Source organism: Neophocaena asiaeorientalis, unplaced genomic scaffold, assembly GCF_003031525.2.
Source record: "Neophocaena asiaeorientalis asiaeorientalis breed wild unplaced genomic scaffold, Neophocaena_asiaeorientalis_V1.1 scaffold162, whole genome shotgun sequence".
Classification (NCBI taxonomy): Eukaryota; Metazoa; Chordata; class Mammalia; order Artiodactyla; family Phocoenidae; genus Neophocaena; species Neophocaena asiaeorientalis.
Genome location: NW_020172637.1, coordinates 3130590 through 3154961, shown reverse-complemented (window position 1 = coordinate 3154961; position 24372 = coordinate 3130590). Strand labels below are relative to the sequence as shown.

Here is a 24372-nt window from a genome sequence, read left to right as displayed (position 1 = left end):
CCCGGCTAGCCTTCCTCCTCCTGCACACCAGCCTCTCTTTTCTGCCTCAGTCACTTCCTTCCTCAGCTTCTTCCTCCCCAGTGCGTTGAAGAAGATAACCACCCCGCACCGACGCAGCCCCAGTTTTCTCGGAAAAGAAAAGGAGGCGGAGAGGTGAGTGATTGCCCTGGGAAGATGTGGCCAGGTAGGTATGAAGGATGGACGGGGGTAGCCGGTGGAGGCCAAGCAGCCGGGGGGATCGTGGGCTGCGGGTGGAGAGCCGGGACCGGGACGGGGCTAAGACGCCTGGAGGGTATAACTGACCTTGGGCTGAGCGGGTGCGGGGGACCGGGTGGGCGCGCCCCTGCGCCCCCCAACTCTGCAGCAGACTTCCGCCCTCGGCTCACGTGACGTTTTGCCGCCCGGAGGCGGACAGGGCAGGGAGATCCGCAGCGTTTAAAGATTTTTACCGCGGAGCAACGTGTCCGCTTTGCGCTTGGGGAGCCAGTTCCGCAGAGCGGAGCGGGGACGGGCTGGGAGTGAGGGGACAGGTTCCCCCGAGGAATCTGGTGGCTTCAGGGCAGTGGACTCTGCGGCGCCGGCGGCGGGTGCGGATCTGTACGCTCCCGATTCTGTGTGCGGCGTGGGTGGTACTGAGGGGACACCAGCGACTCGGGGAGCCCCGGGCTGGGTCCGTTTGCGTCGCTCGGTTTAGGCGCTCGCTCTCGGGGCGCGCCGGGGGCGCACCGACAGCCGGGGAGCGCGGGCAGGCGGCGCTGGCGCGAGACTCTCGGAGACAAAGGCTTCCGGAATGCGGTTCTTCCTGGGGAGGTCGCCCGGGAGCCAGCCGTGCGCCCCGGAGCAGGGGGCCGAACCCCGCGCTCCCCAGCTCTGCACCGGTACCGGTGGTGACCGTGTGATGGCCCGCTGGGGACAGGGTTTTGGGACCCCTTCCGGGCCAGCTCCCAAACTTGGTGCAGGTATGACCAAATATGGAGTGTGTGCGCGCCTGCGAGGGGCAGGAAGGAACCCAGTCATTCTTTGACCCGCACCAGCTGCTCGTCAGGGATTGTGAAGGAGGGTGGGGAAACAGTGGCCAGCCCCAGGGTGGAGAGGTGGCTCCTGATTCCAAGATGTCCCCACTCCAGTAGGCTTATTCCCTGACATTAGAAAATTTCTAGGTATTGCCTCCAAACTTAAAAAAAAAAACCAAAAAACAAACCAACAAAACAAAACAAAAAAGGAACCAACCACTCAAAGAAAAAAGCTATGATAGTCCTTAAATATATTCTTAAGCGCATATTGATGGTGGAGCATTTCAGCATATGGCCCAGATGGCCCAGTGCTCCCACATTCCGCTTTCTTTGTGATTCCCACGCACAGTGCCTAATTGGATTCTGTCTCAATTAGAGGGCCCGACTAGCATCTGCCATCGCCTTCCCCTGAGCCTCCCACTGAGGGGCTCTTTCTTTCCCTTAGACTTGCTCTGCCCATGGCTTCTCATTGTTCTTGATCTCGCTGCTTAACACCAGTCCCAGGCTTCTGTCCTTATAAAATGTCATGGGCCTTCCAAGGATTGTGCAACAGCGTATTTTATACTCCTTTGTCCTCGTTAAATAATCAAATAAAGACGTAAACCATGCCAAATTACGTATGCTAGCAATAGTTTCTAAGCCTGTTATGTTCCCACTCGGAAGGGTCAGTGCAAGGAGCCTTTCTTACTTTGTAAGTGCCTGCCTTAGTAAGCACTCAGCATGTAATATTTCACACAAATACAACCCACTGTTATATTTAGTGCAGTTGGCATAATAACCAGCAAAAAAATAAATAAATAAAACAAAATTTTTAAAAAAGGAGAAGAGCCAGAATGATGCAGTAGAAACGGCATTTAATCGTGGGAAGCCCCTCAGAGTCAGTTTCATCATCCATAAAATGGGGATAAATAATATTACTTTGTAACGTTCTTAGGTTTACATGAATTAATGCAGATAAGGAGCCTCAGGTGTAATTAATTACAAAGAAATTCTGGTTGTCTTCCTGTCTTAAAATTGGATGAACATACATCTGCTTAATGTGATCCAGGAATTCACACTATTTAAGGGCGGGATTTCCTCTTTGAGTCTCATTATTAAAGGAGAATTAGGTCTGAAGTGTGTGGCTGGTGGGGGGGTGGAAGGAGTGGAAAACGATGTTAAAGAGATAAATATTCAGGGTGGGAGGAAATCAAAGCATCTGAGAATTGGAAAGGACTGTAATCCCCTTGGACATTTCCCTTTCTATTTTGTCCAATGTGGGCTGATTTCTTCATCAACCCTCACAGATCCATACTACGACTGCAAACTTTATTCACTGTTAGGCTGTTTTGATTGTTTGAGAAATTTTGTCTCATATGGCTTTCAAATCTGCCTTTCTGTTCCATCTATCCATCCTACCCAATAGAGCAACACGAAATAAGACTATTCACACAAGTGCCTAAAAGGAGCTTTAATTTTTAAAAAAATAGCTGCAGGTCTTCTCTAGGTTAACTTTAAAAGTGAAGATTCTTTAGAGTGCAAGTGACAGAAACTTAAGCAAACCAGCCCAAGCCAAACCAGGAAAGATTGGTTCATGTAACTGGAAAGTCCAAGGTCATATACAGACTCAATCATTTTTATGTGGCTGGAGTTTTCTTTGTGTCAGCTTTATTCCTGGCAGGCTCTTTTCACATGGTAGCCATTTATATAGGGGCTGTGAGCTTATACCTTAAAACCCAGTAGGAAAGTGTCTTTTTACTAGTAGTTCAGGCAAAATTCATGGGCTGAACCCATTGTTCAGGATGGGATCACCTATCCTATGTCCCAAACCAATTATTCTGACTTTGAACCACTCCTGGAGTCCAGGGTGAGGCTCTACCCAAGATACATGGGTTTAGAGTAAGGAAGGAAAGGCTGTATCCAAACAAACTTTAGACTGCTGGTGCCAGAAGGTGGAATGGGTGCTGAGCAGGGAGATATAACAGCTGTCCACCACACTGACACTAACAGGTTTTTTTCTTACCATTATTCTCATGGCATGTCTTTCAGTTGTGTCCTCTGGGTATGTTTTAGCTTTTTAGTGTCTCTCTTAAACTATCTTGAATTGAATATAATGTTATAATTTCACCAACACAAAGTTCCCACATTATTTTTGATATTCGGTTTTATGTAGATGCATTAACCTAAGATGTTACCTTTTATTGCAATGTAGGCTTCTTAAATTATAAGATTTACACAAAAGTGTAGCAGTGTAGCAGTGTAGTGGTGCTTTTATTATTAGCTGATAGCAAATCTGGGGTCTTGATCAATATCATTTAAACATAGATATCATTCTTGTTTTTTCAAAGCTACCCAGAAGTAGTTACAATCTGTCTGAATAAAGTTGTTTCTTCCAAATCATCACCCCAGCGTAAACCATTCACACAATCCCACTCTTTTATTTGATTTGGAAAACTTACGATTTGCAGACAGACTGAATTGATTCCTTTTGCCCAGCTGCTCATACTTTCCAACCCTCATGTTGCTGTTTTCACTGTAAATTACTGCCTTCCTATAGAAACTCATTCTTCTTCCTTTACTTCTATACTTCTTTGATCCAACAAGGTTGGGTTTCTCTCCTCCAGCTCTACCTGCACTTTCCTGTTTCTTGCTGTGTTTGTCTCCTCCCACTTTCTGTAGGTGTTTGCCAGGCCCCTTTACCTTTTCTGTCGGAGTGCACTTCCTCCCTCTTAGAGCTCCTCTCTGTTCCTCACATAAATCAGCAGCTCCATGGTGACAACACCCACAGGTGTGGTTCCATCCCTTCTCATGTCTTTGATCATTTTCCAGTCTGCAAACCAGTTATGTATTGAACTCCTGCTCTTGGTGCCAGATGTGGTCCAGCAGTGAGCATGACAGTCAGATCCCCGCATAGAGGAGCTCACTGTCTAGTGATAAAAACTGAGAAGTGTCATTCCAATCAAGTGAAATGAAGAGGGCGCACATGCTGTGGGAACACACGCGGGAGAGCTCTCCTACCCCAGGGATTCAGGGAGGGCTTCCTGCAGGAAGTTATATCTCAGCTGGGACTGAACGTATGGAAGTTAGCCCCAAGAAAGAGGAATAGCCAGAGTCCGGGTTGCAGAAGAAACAGGATATGTGAAGGCTGGAGGTGTGAGAGTGAGGGGTATTTGAGGAATAAAAAGAAGCCCCGTGGAGCTGCAGCCTGGATTCAAGGGGGTAGATTTGAGGTGGCTGGAATGGTGGAATGGTGGGCCCAGCCCGTGGAGGACCTCATGAGCCAAGGGGATTCTCACAGCCGCTGTTAGTCCTGAACTCCTTATCCAAAGATGAATGGTTTTCATCACAGGCTCTCCATTACAGTCAGGTTGCACTGGGCCCTGCTGGAGTAAGGGACCCAGAGGTCATCACTGCGCTGACCCCATGGTATTAAAATTGCCTTGGATCCACCTGGATCCACCTTCCTTACTGGACTGCAGGCTCCCGGAGGGGAGGGATTGTGTTGGTTTATCCTGGTACCACCAGCTTCTAGCTTAGGGCCTGCTCCAAGTGTGCTGCGGTTTTGTTTTGTTTTTTGCTTCTGTGCTTTTGTATATACTCTTCCCTGTGCCTAGAACATCCTTTCCCAACTGTCTACTGGCCACCCCTCCCCAGTGACAAAAACTTCTGTGGCTTCCTCCTTTGTGTTCCCTTAATGCCTTGGACCCACCACTAAAAGAGTGCTTTCTTGTCACATTGCTATTCATTCCAGGCCTTTCTCTGCGTCTGGGTCTGGATGGTGAGTTCCCTGAGGGCAGGTCCTGTGTCACTCACCTTTGTATTTTTGGTGCCCAGAGCACAGGCTTAGAGTTCATAGTGGGTGCAAGGAGAAAGGCTTCATTCAGCCCGGTAGACTGTGTGGGGTCAGCCCAGAGGGGCAGTTATAAAATTGGGGAAATGGAGGTACTCTAAGGCCGGGTACATCATGCAAGTATTTTTAGGAAGAGGGCCACAGTAAATTAATAGTTACAAATGCTACATGAAAAAAAGAAAGGGCCCTTGGATTTTGCAAGGTGTGTTTAATGAAATGTAGAAACTGTAGTAATACACATTTATTTTTTTCTCCCTCAGGCAGCAATGAATGTGGATCACGAAGTTAACCTCTTAGTGGAGGAAATTCATCGTCTGGGTTCAAGAAGTAAGTATTATAACATGGATACAGAATTTCTTCTGAGTTTGTGTTAGAGCAGGTAGGACTAACTTTTAGAGACATATGAAGGGATCACCTAGGGATTCAGGACACAGTTAATGGCAGCTCTTCTGTCAGCCTCAGGTGATAACTGCTCTTAGCCCTGAAGTGATTTCTGGAGACACAGAGCCACTGTCATTTATACAAAGAATGGTTGAGATATTTCATTATCCTTTGAATGGAAAGATAATTGCTGTGCTTCTGTAACCTAGCTGCATTGAAATCTCGTAATTAAATCATGTTCACATTTTTATTTGGCACAATATTAAAATTCATTTTTTTCTGCATTACCCTGCCACCATTTTGCAAATTACCAAATGACTAGGGACTCGGATTGAAATTTTAATAAATTGTCTTTATTTTCTCCAAGTTTTTGAGTTTTGTGTAATCAGGTGTTTATGTGTATATAACTAAAAGAAGCCATCCTTTAGGCAGTTTTCTTTTGGAGTTAGCTTTCCCCCTAGCAGCATATAAGCAGCTATTGTGAAATTTGGGACATGTAAAATTGGTAGTATTAGTGTCCTTTTCCTAAGTTGTAATGAAAGCAACTGTTATGCTTGTAGCTATAAGTATTTCGTGCATCTCAGACCAGACATACGAGAGTTTGGGGAGCATTTCGAAAATTGTTAAGAGCAGTAGATACGTTCAGCAACAACTGGGATAATGGAACCCAAAGTTTTAAAATTACATCATATAAGTGAAAAACAACTTTAAAAAGTACCTTGAAAGAGTTGCTTGTCATTATAGCTTGATTCTTCTTACTTCTAGCTCTGTCTACTTATGAATCACAAATCATTTGAAATAACAAGAGGTACCTTGAAAATTCCATTAAGCCATTAGTATCAAATGTCCCCTGTAGTTTTCTGTTGCTGATGTAACAGTACTACAAACTGTGCATGAAGCAACACATTTAATATCTTTTTTAAAAAATATGTTTTATTGAAGTGTAGTTGATTTACAACATTGTATTAATTTCTTCTGTACAGCAAAGTGATTCAGTTATATATATATATATATATGTATGTATGTATATATTGTTTTTCATATTCTTTTCCATTATGGTTTATCACAGGATATTGAAATAGTTCCCTGTGTTATACAGTAGGACCTTGTTGTTTACCCATTCTATATACAACAGTTTGCATCTAACCCCAAACTCTCAATCCGTTCCTCCCCCAATATACCCTCCCACTTGGCAACCACAAGTCTATTCTCTATGTCTGTGAGTCTGTTTCTGTTTTGTAAATAAGTTCATTTGTGTCATATTTTAGATTCTACATATAAGTGTTATCATATGGTATTTGTCTTTCTCTTTCTGACTTACTTCGCTTAGTATGATAATCTCTAGGTCCATCCATGTTGCTGCAGATGGTGTTATCTCATTCTTTTTTTATAGCCGAATAGTATTCCATTGCATATATGTTCCACATCTTCTTTATCCATTCATCTGTCGATAGACATTTTGGTTGCTTCCATGTCTTGGCTATTGTGAATAGTGCTGCTATGATCATAGAGGTGCATGTATCTTTTTGAGTTATAGTTTTGTCCACATTTAATATCTTAATGGTCAGGTAGGTTGGGAGTCTGTCTCAGTCTGTTTGGGCTGCTATAACAAAATACCCTGGACTGGGTGGCTTATAAACAGCAGAAATTAATTGCTCATAGTTCTGAAGGCTGGAGGTCCGAGATCAGGGTGCCAGCATGGTTGGCTTGGAGTCCTCTTCCAGGTCTCAGACTTCTTGTATCTTCTCATGGTGAAAGAGACCAGGGATCTCTTTGTAGCCTTTTTATCTATCTATATATCTATCTATGTATCTATCATTGTGGTAACATTGGTTTATAAAATTGTGTAAGTTTCATGTGATACAACACAGCATGCTCTTCTGTTTGGTTTGGTTTGTTCATTTATTTTGGGGGTTTTGTTTGTTTGTTTTTCATATTCCACATATGAGTGAAATCACATGGCATTTGTCTTTCTCTGACTTATTTCACTTAGCATAATACCCTCAAGGTGCATCCATGTTGTCACAAATGGCAAGGTTTCATCTTTTTTTTATGGCTGATGAAATCTTGCAGCCTCTTTTATAAGACATTAATCCTTATGACTCATGCCTTTACACCCTTACACCCCCTATGACTTTGGCACCTCCCAAAGGCCCCATCTACTAATATCATTACCTTGTGGGGTTAGGATTTCCACATATGAATTTTGGAAGAACACAGCCATTCAGACCACAGCAGGGTCTGATAAAGGTCACCTGGGCTAAAATCAAGGTGTTGGCAGGGTGCATTCCTTTCTGGAAGCTCTAGAGAATCTGTTTCCTAGCCTTTTTTCTAGCTTCTAGAGGCAGTCTGGCTTCACTCTAGGCGCTCAGGCTTCAGTAGTTGTGGCATGTGGGCTCAGCAGTTGTGGCTTGTGGGATCTAGAGCACAGGCTCAGTAGTTGTGGCCCATGGGCTTAGTTACTCCACCGCATGTGGGATCTTCCCGGACCAGGGATCGAACCCATGTCCCCTGAATTGGCAGGCGATTCTTAACCACTGCGCCACTAGGGAAGTCCCTCAGTGAGTCTTATTTTCGATAGTGATGCCCCTACCTGTGTTCCTCATTTCTACATTCTCAGTTTCTCCTGAGCTCTGTGACGAGCTCTGGCACTCTTGGGAGTAGTACTATTGTTTGGATTGTTAAAGATATTAAACATATATTTCCAAAGATTTGTCGGGTTTTCTTATTAGATCCTTCTCAATGTCAGCTTAGTGTTTATTGATCAGATTCAATTGCATTTAAAAGTCTAACATCTATATCCCTAGCACAGTGTTATTATTTGCTAAGGCAAACTGAACCTGCACTTCAAAATGAGCAGCTTTACAAACTAGATGACTACAAAGTAATTATCCTAACTTCTATAAAGATGAAAATATTTTGAACATTGCAACTTCACTAGGCCTCCTTGACTTACCTGTTCCTGGTAATAGATGACTTTTTAAGTTGGAAAGCATCTATGGAGATATGTTATCTACTGACAGGTTATGGTTATTTATGTTGTATCTGGAATAATTCTGACTAAACTAAATTATGATTTAGATTAATCATATTTAGACTAATCTAAATATGATGTATTAGCCGAAGTTAGAGATTGATGAATTTAGTTTTACCTGTTTCTTTTAAAATAAAGTTCTTTAAAGTCTCTCATTTTTCATCCTGTAGAAAAGAATTAAGTGGATAAAGATTATTTGGAGATTTAAACTCCTTTGTTTAACAAATATTTCTTGAGTGCTACCTTTATGCTCAAGTGCTGGAGATGGGAAAATAAACAAAATTCCATCTCAGCCCTTGTGGGCCTCTTTAGGTATCGAAAAGACAGATAAACTGGAAACGTGTATTGGGAAGTGGTTAAGAGTGTGTGTTCTGGGGGACTTCCCTGGTAGCGCAGTGGTTAAGAATCCACCTGCCAATGTAGGAGACTATGGGTTCAAGCCCTGGTGCGGGAAGATCCCACATGTCATGGAGCAACTAAGCCCGTGCGCCACAACTACTGAGCCTGCACTCTAGAGCCTGCGAGCCACAGCTACTGAGCCCACGTGCCTAGAGCCCGTGCTCCGCAACAAGAGAAGCCACCACAATGAGAAGCCTGCGCACCACAAAGGAGAGTAGCCCTCACTCGCCGCAACTAGAGAAAGCCTGCGCGCAGCCACGAAGACCCAATGCAGCCATAAATAAATAAATTAATTAATTATTTTTTTCAAAAAGGAGTGTGTGCCCTGGAGTCAGACTCTGGGAATGAATCCCAGCTCTTCCGTATTCTTGCTGTGTGAGGGGTATTTTTACCCTCCTAACTGCAACTCAGATTGCTTGAAGGACCTGCCAGGTTACCAGCAGCTACACTGATTCCTGTAATCAGTGAAAAATTCTCATTGCAAACAGAGGGTTGTGCAGCTAGAAGTTAAGAAATCAAACAGGTGCAGGAATTCCCTGTGGACCAGTGGTTAGAACGCTGAGCTTTCCTGCGGAGGGCGCAGGTTCAATCCCTGGTCGGAGAACTAAGATCCCGCAAGCCACGAGGTGCAGCCAAAAAAAAAAAAAAAAGGGAAATCAAACAGGTGCATCTTTGCTTTCCAGGCCAAGCATTCTCTGTTTTCCTTTACAAACTTATTTCCTTCTTCTCCTCTTAGATGGTTTACTTGCGGTAAGTAAATTAGCCACTCTAATTACTGTTCTCCTAGACACTTAATTGTTTCACCTGTGCCTAATGGCACATACCCCATTTCTCTCATTTGTAATTGAACCAAAGTTAACTGATGAATGGATAAATAAAATGTGTTATATCCATAAAAAATAATTGAACCAATAATGATCATCGATCAAGTGCTTAGCATGTGCTGGGCACTGTGCTTTGTGCTTTAGAACTGTGTCCCCAACCTCACAGTGTGGGAGGTATTAAGATCCCCATTATACAGATGAGGAAACTGAGGCTTAGGGAGCTTCCATAAAAGTTCTCAAGGCCAAACAACTAGCAGATGGCCAGGATTTCAACTGAGGACTGTCAAGTTTTTTTAAAAAGCTCTGTGTTATACTCCCTTTAAAGTCCAGAACAGGTACTGCCCTTCATGAAGTCTTCCCTTCCCATTCTAGCCCAGTCATCTTGTTCTTGACATCCAATCACGTACTGCTTTGTGCTGTTGTTTTACTGTATGTTTATTTCCTTGTGGGAATGGAAACCATTTCTTTGATAGCTAGAAAGTGATTCTATACTTCCTTCTCTCTGCCTCTAGTGCCCAGCACAGGGCTGCACCCACAGTAGGAGTTTACTAAGCTGCAGGCTATAAGCTCTAGCAGGGGAGTGAAGGAACTCAAGAACCCTTCTCACTGTGATGGCCATCTACTTGACAGGGGGCGCAGCTTTAGGAGGGAAGAACTTGGAGCAGTGCAGTAGGATAGGACTGGGTCAAGGGTTCAGCCTGGTAGATCAAAGGATACAGCCAACAGTTGGAAGGTGTCCTAGATTACCCTTTGAGACTTCAGTTGATTGACTTTTAGCCAAAGATCCACCTTTTGTTTACCTTAATTTAAAAAAACTTTTTTTTAGAACAGTTTTAGATTTGCAATAAAATTGAGAGGAAGGTATAGAGATTTTCCATATACCCTCTGACCCCCGCACATACATAGTCTCCCCCATTATTAATATCCCCCACCAGAGGGGTACCTTTGTTACAGTTGATGACTCTACATTGACATATTATTATCACCCAGAGTCCATGGTTTACATCACATTTCACTCTTGGTATTGTACATTCTGTGGGTTGACTAATGCGTAAGGACGTGTCTCCATCATTATAGTATCATAGAGTATCTTCACTGCTTTAAAAATTCTCTGTACTCTGCCTGTTCATCTCTCCCGTATCCTAACCACTGAAAACCACTGATCTTTTTACTTAGTTTTCTCTTTTTCCATAGTTTTGCCTTTTCCAGAATATCCCATAGTTGGAATCATACAGCATGTAACTTTTTCAGGTTGCTTTCTTTCACTAAGTAATACATATTTAAGGTTCCTCCACGTTTTTCATGACTTGGTAGCTCACTTCTTTTTAGTGTTTACCTTAACTTTTAACATCTATACTAAAAACTGGCCTTCAAACTAGATAATCTAGGGATTCTGGTAAATAAAGATTTCTTCATTTTTAAGGTCACCACTCCTTCCCTGGGGATTCTGAGCATGTTCAGAACACACTTAGAGAAACACTGTTCCTGATCTGGGGTTTCTCTTGTACTTGTTATTTTTATCGATTCAACAGCTAACAATTAAAAAATCGAAATTTAGACAGAGAGGAATTGTCCACTGCAGTGCTGTAACACATTCACTTTTTTTTTGCCACACCGTGTGGCATGCTGGATCTTAGTTCCCCGGCTAGGGAGACCAGGGATCGAACCTGTGTCCCCTGCAGTAGAAGCACAGAATCTTAACCACTGGACCTCCAGGGAAGTCCCACACGTTTACTTTTTATTACTGTTTCTTAGTTCTCTTCCACTCTCTGTCCAGATGACACTGAAGCTAGGAGATGTACCACACATTGCTTTTATTCTATCACATTTTGAATCTGGCAAGAGGTTACACTGAATTTCTGACTGTTGACTGCTAAACTGTAATCTTGGTTAACCTTCAGTTAGATGTTTATGAAAGGTTATGTGTATCTGCCACACATGGTGGCAAGAAACAGACTTTGCATTGGCTAACGTTGTGTTTTCTCAAATTAGATGCTGATGGAAAATTAAGTGTGAAATTTGGGGTCCTCTTCCGAGATGACAAATGTGCCAATCTCTTTGAAGCACTGGTAGGAACTCTCAAAGCTGCAAAAAGAAGGAAGATGATTACATACCCAGGAGAGCTACTTCTGCAAGGTGTTCATGATGATGTGGACATTATATTGCTGCAAGATTAATGTGGCTTGCATAGCTTTGCTTATTGTGGGTTTTTTTGTTTCTGGTAAACTGGAATATTACATCAAAGGACAAACGTATTAGCATAACTTAATGTATTTTTATAGAACTTTATAAACAAAAGGAGACTCATTTTAGAAGCCTGTCCTTTTTTATATCTTGAAAGTAAACTTATGTATTACACTGTAAAATAAATAAAACCTATTATTTTTTCTCAGGAATCTGGCTGGAAAATGTAGGCAATGAGGCTTTTTTTGGTGGGGATGCAAGAGTGTTTGTTTCATAAATCATTCTTAGATAATTTCTACAGATATTTGACATTCTATGAAATCAAGAAGCAAACTTGAAGACCAGCTCCCACAATGAATGTAATGTTTATGTAATAAAAACATGTAACTCTCTTCAAATTGCCTTATTGCCTTATTTTGTCATTTGAGATTTATGTATCTCTCAGAATCGAGTTTTTGCATCAAGATTAGGTAACTGCAGTAAAAGTTATCTTGATTTGAAGAAAAATTCTCTTAAAACTACAGAATTTGAAAAGTAGGGATGGTTAGTGTTACGATTTGGCCCTACAAAAAATATTAATTTTGATGCCTATATTGTGCTTGCCACTGGGATAGGGGACGTGCCCCCAGAAATGTAACCTAAAAACTTCACTTTCTAATTGGATTAGTTAGACCCACCTGAAATAATACAGGATTATCCGTGATTGCATGTTGCAGCTTGTAGTACAGAACTGAAAATGATACAGAATCTCAAGGAGGATAAGATCAGTGAAAGGCATAGAGGTATAGAGGTATAGAGGAGGCTGAATTTGCAGGATTGGAGCTGATTATATCCAGAGGGAAAAAGATGGGTTGGGTGAGGGTGATGATTCAAGGTAAGGCAGAGGGACATGAATTAGCAAGGCACGATCTTGTGAAAGGTAGGATGTCAGGTTGACTGGAATGTTAGGAAGAGAGGTGATTCAGTCTGGCTAATTAAGGTGAAACCTGGGAAGCCAGGGAGAGGAGTCTGGGGAAAAATTGGAGCAGGGAAATTCCATGATGAAAGTGATGTTTAGTGAAGGTAGCTCTGCCACTGGTAACTAGGGTGGACTGTGGAGAGTGCAGAGGTAGTCAGACAAGCCAGCAAAAACATTGCTCAAGAATCTCATGGGGGTGGTGATAATGGGAAGGCAGAGGAAGGATGGAGTCTAAGCACATTTTAAAGGAAATTGAAACTTTGTCACCAGTACCTTTTCTTTCGTGACAGGACCCCAATTCAAACTAGACTAAAGAACAACAGAATTCACTGGTACTTCATGGTCATTGCTAACATTTATCAAGCATTTATTATTCTAATCCTCATATAACCCTGTGAGGAAGATATTATAGATGAGGTAAGAGAGACACAGAAGAGTTAAGAGCTTTTCCAAGTTTACCTAGCCAGAAAGTGGGCAAGTCAGGATTTTGAAATTTGACTCATCTAACTGGCAAGTCCAGGGATGGGATGGAATTCAGGCATGGCTGGCTCCAGGGGCTCAAACACTGTTGTTTAAACACTCTGACTTTCCATGTCAGCTCTAATGACTTCTTTGGTTTATTCTCATTCTCTTTCTACTCTAAATATGTTTCCTGCATAGATGCCTGCAAGTAGTTGCAAATTCATCTACTCCTAGATGAGCAACTCTAGCAGAGAGAGAATTATATATTAATTATGAATTCAAAGAAGGGAACTCTGATTGGCTCCACTTGCAGCATAAATTTACCCCTCTGATCAATAACATTTGCCAGAGGGATGAGATATCTTGAATGGCCCGGGTCACATACTTGTTTCTGAGTGAGGATTGGGTAGGAGACTGTGCTTCACGGCCTCACCTCAAATAGGAGAGGGATAGTTCCCCAAAGGGAAGGATGCTAAGTACATGGGAACAACACAGGTTGAATATAGATACAAGAGATCTTTTGAGGATGAATCCATATAATATATATGTGGCAGAAAACAAAAGATAAATGAGAAGAAATGGTCAAAAGCTACTACTTGTGTGGCCTTAGTAACTGAGAGAATAACGTGTTAGCAGAGATAGGGAAATTGAGTGGAGCGCGAGGGGTGGTTTTAGGGAGAGTTACATTTGGACATGGTGAGCTTGGAGTATCTGGACTGCAAATGTGTAGTAAGCAAGTGAGGATTTGGTTCTGGAACTCAGGTGAAAGTTCAGTAATATCGACAGGGACCTGAGAATTATGGTTCAGGATTGATTTTCATCTCAATTTTGATATGTATAGATAATCATAATTCTGCCTCTATTATTATCTTTAAGTTGAAATTTTAATTATTAGGCATTTAGAAAACACAAAAGACATACAATCTATAGGCTTTGTGAAGGGCTGGGCTGAGAAACTGAAGGAATTTTTTTTTTTATTTTATAATTGCTTTACAATGGTGTGTTAGTTTCTGCTTTACAACAAAATGAATCAGTTATATATATACATATGTTCCCATATCTCTTCCTTCTTGCGTCTCCCTCTCTCCCACCCTCTCTATCCCACCCCACCAGGCGGTCACAAAGCACCGAGCTGATCTCCCTGTGCTATGCAGCTGCTGAAGCAATTTTTAAAGGAAAGCAATCTGGGAAACTCACATGTCTGATGGCATTTTTCTGAGAGCAGGTTGACGTCATAGTCAAAGACCTCCTTAAAAAATCTTCAGAAGTTGAAATAGTTACTTAGTTTGTCACTTTGTTAAGTATCTTCTTGGTGAGTATCCAATGGAGTTTCAAAGTTTCAAACCCATAATGACTTAGAATTTAAGAAATATATTCCAGAAAAAATATATCCATGGGGTTATTTAGTTATTTTGAGAAAATTAATAGAACAGCATTCCTATCTGCTACTGACATCCATACTATAGTTTTATGTATTTTCCTTTAGATTCAAGATGGTCAATTCCTTTGTAACAATTTAATATATAGATAGTTCTTATTTGGATCATGGTCTTAAAATTCAAAATCATAAATTTGATTTCTTTTGACCCAGAATCACAGGGAAAATGCTTTTTCTTGGCCATAAACTGCATTCCAGTTAATCATCTCAGTAATGAGTGTCATTGGCTATAGGTGGATGGGAATTAGAAATTATAAACAAATATTTCTTCATTCTTGCAACAAAAATGTACAGTAACTACTTTGTTCAAGTCACTGTGCTATGCATTAGGGGTTATTATTATTCTCAAAGAGAAGCAAATAATTCGCACAATATGTATTAAATATAGAAGAAGCTTTGGGTAAATGATAGAGGGATACAGGTGCAAAAATGATAACTTGTTACGGGGTAGACTGGGATGAAGTGAAGTTTGCCTTAAAGCAGGAGGATGATCCGAAGGACTTTACTGGTGGAGTTGTTTCTGCCTACAAAGGTAGAGAAAGGCAGGTAACTTAAGGTAAGGAAGGAAAGAGGAATATTGGGAGTGAGGCTGGAAAGGATTGGGACATTAGTTTGAACCATTAAGACAGAAGAAACAATTCTAAGTGTATGTCTTAATAATAGTGAATTACAAAGAACTGTAAAAAAAAAAACTTATATGAAATAATTTGATAAGTACCACTCAATTATGAAGTAACTTTAATTTGTAAGATCCATAACAGTGCTATTTTGTATACTGAGATTATACAAAACAATCTATATCTATTGTCTTCAATCTATTGTCTTCAGAGTGAATGACTGTTAATTGAAAAATTGATTAATGTTACCACTTGTGCAAACTCAAATTTCCTTAAGTTCCCGTCATAGAAAATCCAAGCACTCCTTCGTGTGCTGGAGGCACAATTTTAAAATAAGTTACAGAAATGTTGATTTGAGGAATTTGTCTTAATTGAACACTCACATCCCAGATTTCCCTGGTGTCTGAGTTGCTTCCTACAGTTCCAGACAATGAGGGGAAAAAAGGCCTATGGACTGACAGACAAAATACAAACACATGTGATGGCAAAGGAACAAGCCTGCTTTTCTGTGTGGCACGCGGGGTTGACCTCATTAATTTATAGCCTCGTATATCTAGAAAAAGTCAAGAGAAAGGCATGTACCTTTAATTTATTTGTCGTCCGATAATCTTGGAGTTTCTTTTTCCTTAACAAAAGATATAAATAACTCTTCAAAGAAAACTCACTCCTCAGGAGCCTTTTATGATAAGAAATCAGAAAAAAACACATTTTTTATGGAAGACGATTTTATATGAAAAGTTCTCTCTTGTAGCTTTTGTGTATCTCTAGCAGCCTCAACAAAAGGGTTCTTAGCTTTTTTTACCCCTGTAGCTCTCCTTTTAGTGACTGTTGTAGTGAGACACTTTTGGTTGGAGGGAATGGAGGCTCTTCGCTGGGTAACGGGGCTTAACTATGAGCACGCATACAGGGCAATTAGGAAGATAAAGTAACGCACTGAAATAGGAGACTGGAAAATGCACCACAGCAGGGCTCCTGGGGGGTGAGGGACTCCTAACCAGGGGGCATCAGAATGGCTTTTGCAGCTTTTTCAACATCTAAATATTCCAGAGATTCTGAGTGAATAAATCCAGGTTGGGCCCCAAGCATTTCCACAAAGTAGCATCTCCCAGTCCGATTCTAATGGACAGCTGTGGGGAAGAATCACTCCTGGCTGCCTAAGAGCTTCTCTGTCAACACCACTCAGCTGTGTTCCTGGATCCACTTCGTTCTATTTGATTCTCCTCCTACTTGCAAATAGCTTTCTCTTCCTCTATCTTTTCTCTCTTGGTAGCTTCTACTTAAGGATTAGTTTGCTCCCTCGTTACCTTGATCTACTAGCGTCAGTTCTTGCTGCTGGCTGTCTCATATGCTGAATGTCTGTATGTCTAAATGAAAATGCTTAATATAAAAGAGTAGCACAGTTTGTCCTTATGGTGCCAGACCACCCCATAGGTCATTGGCCAGTTTAAGGATTGATTGGGTCAGCTGCCCACCCCTGGTCCAATCAACTGTGCTGCAAATGCAGGCAGGGAAGGCACATTGCCTGGAGCTGCTGCGACAGGGTCTGTGAGCTGAGCTGCCTTAGATGTGCCTGTGGATCAGGTAGGCAGTGTGTCTACGTTCTAACCATTTCCTCGGAGATTCTCTGTGATTTATAGTAGAATACGAAAGCAGTAACTTTCAATTTGGAAGATATGACCACCCCTTTTAAGCATAAAAAATATTTCCTCCACAGGTTAGTTGTACATTTAGTATTCATGATTAAAAAATACATAATACAAAATGCGTAATACAAAAGATATAAAATACAAAAAGCTACAATTTCAGCAAAGATTTTTAAATAAGTTTACATTTTATTACTTGTAAGAACAGTACTTACACTTTAAAGATAATAATACGGTTATTTACATATATAAGATACATCATTTATCCACAGAAAATGCTTGGTGCATATGGTTTCCTGGACTCCTTGAAATAACTCTGTGGCTCCTAAGGGGTGTTCTGTCCACAGGTTATGAATGAGTCTGTGGTACACTAAGCACAGGTCCTATATCAGGAAAGGCTGCATTTGAGCCTCAGGGTTTACTACTCACTAACTTCAGTTCTTAGAGCCAGTGGTAGTTCTGCTTTTCCTCCCCTGGAATCTAGACAGGCTTGTGACTGCTTCAGCAAATAGAATGCTGTGGAAATGATGCTAGTGGTTTCTGAGGCTAGGTCTAAATGGCCATAGAGCAGCTACCTGTCAAGAGTAATGAAATGTTGAGAGGGAGGCAGAGCTTCAGGGATAGCTTGATCAAGTAACTCAGTGATGTCACCAAGATCCTGCTTTTTTTCTGTTTTTCCACTCCACCTTCTGTGATGTCAGTTTCATTCTAAGTATGACTTCCTTCCTGGTCAAAAAATAGCTTCCAGCAACTTCTGGGGTGACATGGCTCCTTGGAGAGAGAGAGAGACAGAGGGAGACAGAGATGGAAAAAGAGAGCGAGAGAGAGGTATCTGAGAGAGTAAGAAAGAGAGGAGCTCCAAGGTAGAAAAAGTAGCATCAGTAGGTTGTCAACTAGCTTCTAGTTCTGCTGTGGAGAAGTCAGATGAGATTCTAATGTCTTACCTGTTTTATATGACTTTTTTTTATTGTGAAAACATTTAGGATCTTTAAGTTTTGCCATATTGCACCTTAGTATGGATAATTTTTTAACCTTTTAATTTGGGCATTGTACTGATTCTTTCAAACTGGAAATTTATGTTCTTTAATTTGGGGAAATTTCCTTGCATTTTTTCTTTGATAATTTCTTTACTTCCATTTTGTGCGTGGGTGTGTGTGTGCTCCCCTGTTAGTTAGATGTTAGTACTTCTGAATTGATATTCTAATTTAAAAAGTTTTCACTTCCATCTTTTGTCTCTTTTCATTTTTCTAAGGGATTTACTTTGGTTTATTGTTTAAAATTAATAGTTAAAATTCTATTTTCATATTTTAATTTCCAATACTTTTATTAAAGGTAGCATTCTGTTTCCATTTGTTGATACAATATCTCGTATCTCATCTCTCTGAGGATATTAATTATGGTTTCACTGACGTTGTCTTCTACTTCCTGCACTGTCTCTTTCAACTGAGGTCCTGTTTTCAATTTGTTTGTATCTCTATTTTTGTGTGTTTTTGCTGGAGTATTTCCTCAAATACCTAGAGATCTTTGGCTTTCCATTAACATTTAATAGTGAGTCACTAAAAAATTGATAGGCTCTGGATTGGGGGTAGATTTTGCCAACTTGTACTAGTGAGATTTGCTGTGCGGTAATCAGATGGAAAGCAAGATTCTCATTGTGAAAATCCCAAACATCGACACTGTAGTTTGCTTAATTCCCTCTGAAGCCATTCAGTCTCCTGAGAAGAATTCAGCTATTTTTTGCCTGGGTGTTATCTCATGGCTGCTGGCACTTGGAAGCACAGTAGGAGAAGAGGCTGGCAGGTCCTACTCTTTAATCAGCAAACTTTACTCCTGTTATCAGCTCTGCCCATCACCCTTTCTCTCTACCATAACTGGGGTTCTCTGGTGTGGAACTACTTCCTCTCCATTTTCCCATGTGTCTCTGTGTAGTGGTGGGGTAGGGGGAGTTGTCTGGATTTATGGGAGGGGAGATAGGACCTGGGGAAAGTCTACCAGCTCAGTGTACACATGGTCAGCCAGTCCCACTAATTCCAGTCACGGATCTCATTCCTGCCTTAAGGGTCCCCTGGAAGTGCCATGTTCTGACCCTCTCTGGGGCCCTGTGCGGGGGGTGGATGGCTCAGTCCCTATCGTAGATGCTTAGGTAGCACCTTTCTCAAGTCTATTATCATTCCTCCATCTGCTTTCCAAACTCCAGAAGATTACTGATGCTGCCCATCAGTTTTGTCTCCTCTCACATTCTCTTTATCCTTGTGAATTTGTGACTTTACTTGCTGCAGTTAAGAACAGATTCAGGAGTAAAAGAACATTAAAAAGGTGATTGATTCACCATCGTTTAGGTGGTAAATCTCTCCCTTTCTTTTATTACCAAACTTTTCTCTAATATTTTTGCTCTAAGACTCCCAGATCGCAAATGTAAGAAACTGAGAGTTCATTTTTAGCTCTACTTTGCATCATCTGTGTTGGAGGTCACTGTTGTGTTGATTCCCCAGCCTATGCTACATCTGTAGCCCTGTCAAAACAAGCTTTGCCAGATTCTTGCTTTCTTTGACTCCTTCAGCCTCCAAGTCATCCAGACAGAGGATCAGCAAAGTCCGTGTGGTGTACCAGGAGAAGCCCAGAAAGATCTTATCCCTGGGTAGTGTAGGATTTAGGCCATTGGGGAATACAGTCTAGACTCATCATATTTTATTTCACGTGAGTGTGTTCTGAAGAAATAGAAGAAGAGGAAGTGGGAGAAGAACTAGCACATCATATCAGGAAATGGTAGATCCCGCAAAATTACAAAATGGGAGTAGAAAATATGAGATAATTATTTGGGGACGGATTACAAAATTTATTGGAACAACTTTATCTCATTGCTGTACAATTCAATAACAATTACGTGTCTGATTAAATAGGTGCCAAATTAACTTTGTACAGTGCATTATTTGATTAGAATAGTAAACAGTCTATACATGTGTTCAATATTTACTGTGTGTTCATGTTGTAATCAGCAGAGGGAGCTTGCCGACAAACTGGCTGCAGCGAGAGGCAAAGGGTATTAGCACCTAGAGCCCGTGATAATGGCGAGGTGTTTTTGGAGCTGGGATCTACCCCTGAGTTTAGGGCTCTACCACTGCAACCAAGAGGGCTTCAGCAAATCAAAGAACTGGATCCTTGGCTTGGGCTAGCGGGAAAACATAATACCTTCAAGTCTTGGTCTCTCCCCTCTGTAAAATAGGAGGAATAATAATATCTAACTATACAGTACAAATCTTCCTCCACTTATAGGGTTACATCTGATAAACCCATCATAGATTGAAAATATCCTAAGTTGAAAATGCATTTAATACACCTAACTGACTGAACACCATAGCTTATGTGCTCAGAATATTTACGTTAGCCTACAGTTGGGCAAAATCATCTAAAACAAAGCCTGTTTTGTAATAAAGTACTGAATATCTCATGTAACTTATTGACTACTGAAAATGAAAAATGGAATGGTTGTGTGGATACAGATGGTTGTAAGTGTTTCGGTTGTTAACCTTCATGATCGTGTGGCTGGCTGGGAGCTGCAGCTCACTGCCGATGCCCAGAGTCACGAGACAGGGTCATACCACTTACCGCTAGCCTGGGAAAAGATCAAAATTCAAAGTATGGTTTGCACTGAATGCGTATCGCTTTCACGCCATTGTAAAGTTAAATAATTGAAAATCAAGCCATCATAAGTCAGGGACCATTTGTAATTGCTCATTAAATGTTAGTTGTTGCTATTATTGTCTTGGTAGGGACTTTGTTGTTAGCGCTGTAATTGTCATCATCATTTGTTTTATGCAGTGTTGAAAATCACCTGAGCATCAAGGGTGACTGGCAAACAGGAAGTGGTCGTGGTCGAGGTTTCACTGCATCAGAAATCAAGGGGAGGAAACGAGGCTTACTGAAAGGCATAGGACTAAATCCAGAGACAAATTTACAAATGATGGTTTTTCTCTGGTGGATTTTTGTTTGAAGGCCAAATCTCCACCTCTCCTCACTCACCATACCTTCATCCATCCTATGGAGACTTTGTCTTTTTGTTCACTGGTGAATCTCTAGTACTAGAACATTGCTAGCTCATAATAGGTGCTTAATAAATAGTTGTTAAATGAATGGATGAGTGAAAGAATGATGGATGGATAAATAAATTTAGCAGAAGAGCTCGGTTGCTGTTCTGAGCATCAGAAGTGTGCTCATGTATCATGGTCACTTACAGCTTAAAATAATAAGAAAGAATATGCGTTGGCAGTTACAGTTCTTTAATTTGGCGGCGTGCTATAGCTTTTTTAAGTCAGTATTCTGGCAGCTTTTATTATACAGTGTTTGGATGATAAATGAGTACTTTCTTACAGAAAGGTAACACATGGCTCCTGTATTTTATGAAATAACAAACCCTTCATTTCATTGCCAGACTTTTAGACTATGTTTCATAATTAGAGAAATTAAAATGAGCCTTCACCAGATTGTGCCAAAATTGAAAAGTTTGGGGATGGATCCAGAACAATCCAGTCTTAAGTTTGTGCCTATTTGGGAACTAGAGCCTTATGTACACAAGAGCTTGTGATGCAGGGGCAGAGAGGACGGCAGCTGTTCTCCCAGAGACCTGTGCCCGATAGAAGCTTCCGCTATAAACAGGCCTGGCTGATGAGGCTGCTGTTGCCTGTAACATTCCAAAGATAATCAAAGAACAGGAATAGGAAATGGTAGATTGGGATAAAGGCTTGTCGAGTCTTTACTTTCGAATGACAAAAGGTTTGAAGGTTTGGAGAGGCCTCAAGCTCTGGGTTGAGAGAGAGGGAATGACAAAGTTCAGAGTATATAGTCGAATAAAAAAGAGGAGCTTCTAGGGGGCTGGGGCTTCCCGGGTGGCGCAGTGGTTGAGAGTCCGCCTGCCGATGCAGGAAACACGGGTTTGTTCCCCGGTCCGGGAAGATCCCACATGCCGCGGAGCGGCTGGGCCCGTGAGCCATGGCCGCTGAGCCTGCGTGCCCGGAGCCTGCGCTCCGCAACGGGAGAGGCCACAGCAGTGAGAGGCCCGCATACCGCAACAAAACAAAACAAAACAAAACATGGAGCTAATCTTGCCCAGTTCAAACTGGCTGAGGCCACCAACCATTCAACTGGGCTTGTGTGAGTGTCCGATGGATGACCTTTTGACATCAAAGGGACAAAAACTCCACCCTCAGATCATGCAAATGCTGCCATTTTCTGAACATGCATCCCATGAAGAAGCATGTAACTCAGATACCCCTGCACAGAGCATTGGTTACCTCACCTTTTTCCAGCCTCTAACCACCTTCTCCTGCACATTAGACTCTTCACCATAAGTATCCCAAGGCCCTCACCTTCAGGCAGGTGGATCTGAGATTTGTTCTCTTGTCTCCTTGCTTGGCTGCCTTGTGAATAAACTGCTTCTCTGTTGCAAACCTCAGCATCTCAACATTTGGCTTGTTGGATGTCAGGCCAACGAATCTAGTTCTGTAACAAAAGTCTTAACCTCACTTTATTATCAAATACTTGTAAGTCTACGTGTCAGGATTCAGCAAGATTTGACTGCAAAGCATGTTGATAGACCAGTGTCAAGTAGAAGGAAAAAGAAGCAAGCAGGAAGCTGGTAAGCCTGAGGCTAAGGAAGCATATACTTCGGTAGCTCCGGGTTTCTAAGACATGGTCCCCATAGCTGAGTATATGCGAAACTCCACGTTGACCCAATTAGGTTGAAGGTACCAATCTCTATAACTGCGAGATGCTGATACTGGGAGTTCTCAAATCCAGAATTCTAGTCCAGAATCCTAGATCTTCAACTAGGCAAAAGCATAGATGCCTCTTAACTACAGTTGACCCTTTAACAATGAGGGGATTGGGGTGCCAACACTCCATGCAATCGAAAATCCAAGTGTAATTTATCCATGTCAGCCCTCTATATCCACTGTTCCTCTGTATCTGAGCTTCCACATGGGCCAACTCAACCTATCGTGGACTGTGTAATACTCTAGTGTTTCTATTTAAAATATCTGCATGTAAGTGGACCTGTGCAGTTCAAACCCCTGCTGTTCAAGGGTCAACTGTAGTTACACTTCAGGCCTGCCTACTCTCTGTTCTGTTAGAATGTCTTCAAGGCTCAACTTAACCGAAATCTAAATGGGACGTGAGAAACGAGGGACAAGTAGGCTGAGAATGAAGAAGGTCTGAGGCCCACAGTGATTCTCTGAACAGGTTCAGGTGTTGTCAGTGGCTTTTCAGGCGGTGACTCATGAAGCGGACAGAAGGGGGCGAGAAAGGGAAAGAATAGAAAAAGGCTCCTCAAAGCAATTTACTCCTCTCTCTTTTAGGATCTGCCAAAGTCCAAGAGGACTCTCCATTTTGGGTTAAATTATGGGTTTATTTTAAGCACAATAAGACAAAAACTGAAGGACACCAAAAGGCAAAGAACCGTGAATGGGTTTCTCTTCTTTTTATTCACCATCAAATCAAATGATAAATGTTCAAGTATACCCTACATGGCTTTCAGCCCTCAGCCCAAAGTGAAATGATGAGGGTGATAGTAATAGCTACCATTTATTACAGTTTTACTCTGTATTTAACAGTGGACTAAGCACCTCACATTATTTTGTTTAATCTTTACAACATCCATGAAATAGGTATTAATAACAACATTATTATTCTCACTTTATATTCTGATGCTAAGGGAATCTAGTAGCTTCCTAAGGTTACTCAGCCAGGAAGTAACATAACTGGAAGTCGGAGCTCTCTGTCCACTGTTCTACACTGTCCTCAAGAAGTTCACAATCTAGTTAGGAAGATAAAATAAATGGACGTGAAATAGTCTAATAGTTGTCTCTATTGGTGCTTCTATGTTCCATTCAGGGCATATGAATCACCTGGAGACCTTGGTAAAATGCAGACAGCGTTTCAGTAGGTCTGGAGTGAGGCACAAGAGACTGAAGATCTGATAAGCTCCCAGGTGATACCAATACTGCTGGCCACAGACTATGCTTTGAGAAATGGGGGGGAGGTCTGTCTACCCTCCCCCCCTCCCTTCCCACTCCTCCTCCCCAGGCACTACTGTTGCTAGAGGGCCTTGTGGTGCAGGGCAGTATTTCTCAAGTATCTTTTATGAAGTGAATCCCGCCTTCCTGGTTCTTACAATATCCATGGAATGCTGGAACCACTCTTAATTCAGGAATTTTGACTAAGTAGATTTACTTTTAAAAAATGGAAGTACATTAATTTGTTGTAAATTTTATTGCTTTTTTTCTAGAATAAATGATAAAGTGCACAAGTCTTGTGTGTATAGCTCCATGAATTTTTACACACACACACAGGCACACAGATAACTACCACCTATATTAAGATATAAAACTTTTCCAACCCTAGAAGGGTCCCTCTTGCCCCTTCCCAGTGAATATTGCTCCCTCAGGTAACCACTGTTTTGGCTTCTATCCCCATAGATCAGTTTTGCCTATTTTTGAACTCATACACATGGAATTGTTTAGCACGTGTTTTTTTGTGTGTTTGCCATCTTTGCTCATCACGGCGTCTGAGAGATTCATCCATGTTATTGCATGTAGT

General features: G+C 41.6%; 1 protein-coding gene across 1 annotated transcript; it reads left to right on the top strand.

The window, feature by feature from the left end:
• The first annotated feature begins 16 nt into the window (after positions 1–16).
• ABRACL (ABRA C-terminal like) lies at positions 17–12062 on the top strand. The gene is made up of 3 exons (XM_024739422.1): positions 17–153; positions 5103–5169; positions 11473–12062. The coding sequence occupies exons 2-3, from the start codon at positions 5109–5111 to the stop codon at positions 11655–11657; spliced, it is 246 nt and encodes an 81-aa protein (XP_024595190.1). The 5' UTR covers positions 17–153; positions 5103–5108; the 3' UTR covers positions 11658–12062.
• The last annotated feature ends 12310 nt before the right edge of the window (positions 12063–24372 follow it).